At 46.2% G+C, this 4,428-nt stretch overlaps 1 protein-coding gene across 1 annotated transcript in view; it reads right to left on the bottom strand.

Moving 5' to 3' along the window:
* Positions 1 to 4,422, bottom strand: part of JOSD1 (Josephin domain containing 1) — a 10,311-nt gene extending 5,889 nt beyond the window's left edge. The window contains exons 1-2 of the mRNA XM_010710918.3: positions 4,158 to 4,422; positions 3,685 to 3,958 (exon numbers count right to left, since the gene is read on the bottom strand). Coding sequence (XP_010709220.1) covers positions 3,685 to 3,869 — 185 coding nt within the window. The 5' untranslated portion in view covers positions 3,870 to 3,958; positions 4,158 to 4,422. The remainder of the gene's footprint in view (positions 1 to 3,684; positions 3,959 to 4,157) is intronic.
* Positions 4,423 to 4,428: the final 6 nt, after the last annotated feature.

Raw genomic sequence — 4,428 nt, 5'->3', positions numbered from 1 at the left:
GCTTAAAAAAAAAAAAACCTGCCTAGACATCACTCGCATGACTGTAGAATCCAAAAATCCAGAATCAGAGTCTATCATGTAATATGCAAAAGAGGGAAGACAGCCTTTACTGTCTACAAATACAGAAAATGGATGCAAGGCATAAGAGATGGAGATATGCAACCCTCACCCCTCTCAGAATAAACACTGTAAGCAGAGAAAACGAGATAGTGAGTTAATGTGAGGAGGACAAATGGGCTTCAGCAGCTGGGAGGATGGGCACAGAGAGAGAAACTGAGAGCCCAGAAGAGCAAGGTCATGCAATGGCAAACAGGAGAAAGCCAAGCCTTAGCTCTATTCTATTGCGATGGGTTCTCTTTTGATTGGCAAGGACTCCACTAGCTCTGCTGGCACAAGGTTCAGATGTTTCGTGGCACCTGATATCCATGTTTCCTCTGCCTTTCCTTCATGCCAGCTCTGACCCCTGATACTCCCCTGACCAGCTGAGTGTTACGTTTCAGACCAAGCGAGGCTAGATAAGGTACAGACAGGTAACCTTCCACGTCAGTTCTGTTCTCCTTCAGGGCAGCAAACTGCAGCAGAACAGCCTCAAACAACATGGTAACACAAAAATCTATTAATATCTGCCACTGAGCAGTTCTCAGCAAAGCAGGGACATTTTCAGAAAATCAGTTCCCAGTCTCCAAGTCTCTGGTGCGTCTTACCAATCAGAGATGCTACTGTAGCTCGTCACAGCCCTTCCATCATCACCATAAAGCAAGATCACTGGGCTACAATTAATTCCTCAAGAACACTGCTTCAACCTATTATCTCTCATGAGTGCTGGCAAGCTAGGAAAGCCTCCCAGTTAAGAGCCCTTTGGTTTACACAAGCACCCTCTTGTGGCACAGTTTTCCAAAGACTAGCTTATTTGCAGGCTGAAAGAATGCACTTATCTTTGTTCTCTCCTGTAACTTACAGAGGCCCAGAAATGAGATAAAAGACAGAGGTGACACTCAGAGAACTGTTACCCATCAGAAAGCCTTCTTCAAAAGCCACCTTGTCACACTTCTGCTCACATACACTTACATATGGTACACAACCATCAGCTGAAGGATTGTGGACTAAACAAGGAACAATAACATTATTTATCTAGAGATTAATCCGGGCAAGACTGATGAAGTTGAACAGAACTAGAGGCAACAATCCTTCTGAGTTTCTCAGTCATAAACCTTTATCAAACTCCAACACAAAGCTGCCTTTTCTAAAAAGATATCAAGAAACAGACTCAAGTGAAGCGGTTTTGTTGGCATCTCCACGCAACAACAGGAACAAGCAATCTTACTTCTTGAAACAAAAGGCAGAGAAACACTGAAAAGATGGCTCTCCTATTAGAGGAAAGAAGAGAGGGAGGACTACAGAACCAGAGGGGGAGCTCGGGACATGCTTTGGCATATACTTGAGATGATGATAATAATCACGCTACACTGGCCTGGAGCAATGGGATGCAGCAAAAGGGAAATGAACGATTAAGAAACACACTTCAATTATTTTTCAAGGGATGTGGTCAGAGCTAGGGAAAGCATAAGCTCATTTGTGATTTCATTACCATGTCAACACTAAGCTTAAAAAAAAAAAAGATGCCTAGTGACATTTCTGTAGCTTATTAAAATACTCATCAGTCTTTCTGTCATATTCAGTAGAACCCAGTGTATGACTAGACACGGGAAAAACATGTGGAAAAATGATGTATAAAACATGGCTAAGACCACGCTACTTAAAGTCAAGCCAAAGAGCTAAAAACAAGTAGTAACTCCACAGAGAGGCAAAGGAGGAGGCAATTGCTATGCATTCCTCATAGCTCATCCATTTAGAACATTGTGAATTGGAAGGAACCCACAAGGATCACAGAGTCCAACTCCTGGCTCCACGGAACCACCTAAAATTCAAACCATATTTTTGAGATCGTTGTCCAAACGCTGCTTCAACTACTGCTGTGGGGTTGGATCAGTCTGCATACCTCCATCTGAATATGAACATGAGACAACACCAGTTTGGAATTTAAGAAATTCTTCCTTTTGGGGCAAGAGGTGTCACCAGATGAGCACCTCGACGCTTTCTGAGAAGTTCCATGCTGCACACTAATTCTCTCTCACCAAGCCCAGAGAAAACCAACTAATTAGATCATCACGCCACTTCCACCGCAGGAACTGCCTCTGTTTACTTCAGGCCAGTAGAAATCCATCAGTGATTACAGCTCTGACAATTGCTACTCTGGAACAAAACCACAGAGCCTTTATGCTGGACAAAGTTAAAGTGCTGTTGATCAGCTCCTCTTCATGAATAGGCATTTTATTTACAGTACCATTGTAAATAGCACTTCCATCTGACATTTGCAGCTGCTTATTACCACATTTTGTTCACTAAGGAAGGCACATATATGACAAGCCAAGCCCCAATTCAATAATTTTCAGAATTTTAGGGTGGTAGCAACAGGGCAGGGAACTTCGTCCAGCAGCACCTCCAGCCTAACTGCTGCCATGGAGAGCTGTTCCCTATGCCTCACTTACACAATGTACTGTCAGCTACTGGTAATGAGTACTCAACCATAACCTCAGAGAAGATTAGATACAGAGAGTGAATGCTACAGGGAGACTCCATTTACTACCCCATTCCTTAGCTTCATCAATTAAAGTCATCAGAATTTTTAAAGGCACCCTCAGGACAATTTCCACAAAGCGTTAAACAACATGAAATAAACATCCAGCCAACTGAGTTATTTTGCAGGGCACATTCATCAATTACAGTTTCCCGTGTAAGACTCAAGAATGCCTTTATTAATTACGTGAGGCTGCCAGGAAGTGTTCAGCCAACACTGCAGAAAACATGGCTCTAGCTACTGAGATTAAATCCTGTTTGGTAAGCAGGGTCTCGCTGTAAGGAAATAAAGGCTGCAATATTTGAAGAACTTCATTTAACTGCTTGAATAAGTTGACAAAGCTTTAATGTCCAACATCTTCAAAGTTCTACAGTACTAAATTGAGAAGCTTTTATAGAATCATAGAACGGCCTGGGTTGAAAAGGACCACAGTGATCAACGATCCAGTTTCAACCCCCTGCTACGTGCAGGGTCACCAACCACCAGACCAGGCTGTCCAGAGCCACATCCAGCCTGGCCTTGAATGCCTCCAGGGATGGGGCATCCACAACCTCCTTGGGCAACCTGTTCCAGTGCATCACCACCCTTTGCGTGAAAAGCTTCCCCCTAATATCTAACCTAAACCTCCCTGTCTCAGCTTAAAACCATTCCCTCTTGTCCTATCACTATCCACTCTCATGTGATGATCCCTTTGTCATCCCAGCTACCTCCACTCCCCAGATCTTTTACTGCATGAAGATAACACACTGATAGGAGTCGGGGCAGAAAACAGAAGATGCATTAAGGTGGATGCAGCGCAACTACATAGCAGCACAGGCAATAAAGCTCTCAGACAGGTTGAACAATCTGAGAAACAAGAATAAGAGAGGATTTTCCCTGTGGAAAGAAAGAAAAATAAAAGAGGAAAGAACAGGGCAAAAGAGAGCCACGTTAACTCGAAGCAGCAGTGTATTCTGAATACTTCTATTTGTCCCCAAAAACGAGACCTGCAAATCCCTCTAAGCACCAAAGGAAGTAAATGCTTCAGCCAGTGCAGAATGCCATACCTCTGAAAAATCTCCTGCAGGGTTTCCCTAGTGAAGGCGTTGCTGTCCTGGAAGACATTGTTGAGGGCATGGAGGGCACACAGCTCCCTGCGCTGCTTCTCGTGGTAAATATGTAGCGGTGGCTGCTGAGGCGGCTCAGGGGACTCCGATTTGGCCTTGTCACCTTTCCATGGCACGCAACTCATCTTCTCGCAGGGCGGATGGCGAAGCAGGAGGTCAGAAACTCAGCAGGCCGAGGTCCCTTCCTCAGAGTCACAGCAGCAGCGCACGGCCCCTTTATTTTATAGGCAAGGGCTGCTCCCAGCTCGTCAACCCCCCTCTCGTGCTTCAGTTTATTCAGTAACCGCCTCTGATGGCTGGCTTTAACAACCACCTCCTTTCTCCCGTACCCCATAAAACGCCACAGCACCCCTCAAAAAACAAACAAACAAACAAACAACCCACCCAGAAACAGAGAGATAAGCAAAAGATACGGATCCCGTCAGTCTCAAGGTGCCAGCTGGATGCTGCCACACCGCTCCTTTTCTTCCATCTCCGGTACCCAGCGCAGGCCGCAGGGAGGGGCACCCCGCAGGGCCGAGCTGACGGTGCGGGCCCGCCCCGGGGCGCGGGATGGGCCGGGGTCCCTCAGCTGCCCTCCTCCATCGCTGCGGGCAGGGCAGGCTCCGAGATGCCAACGGCTCGGGGAAGGAAGCCACCTACTCCTTCTCCTAGGCCATAAAACACAGCCCCGGGCTCCGCAGC

This window comes from Meleagris gallopavo, chromosome 1 (genome assembly GCF_000146605.3).
Source record: "Meleagris gallopavo isolate NT-WF06-2002-E0010 breed Aviagen turkey brand Nicholas breeding stock chromosome 1, Turkey_5.1, whole genome shotgun sequence".
Lineage (NCBI taxonomy): Eukaryota > Metazoa > Chordata > Aves > Galliformes > Phasianidae > Meleagris > Meleagris gallopavo.
The sequence above is the reverse complement of the archived record's forward strand: the minus strand, read 5'-3'. Positions and strand labels throughout refer to the sequence as shown.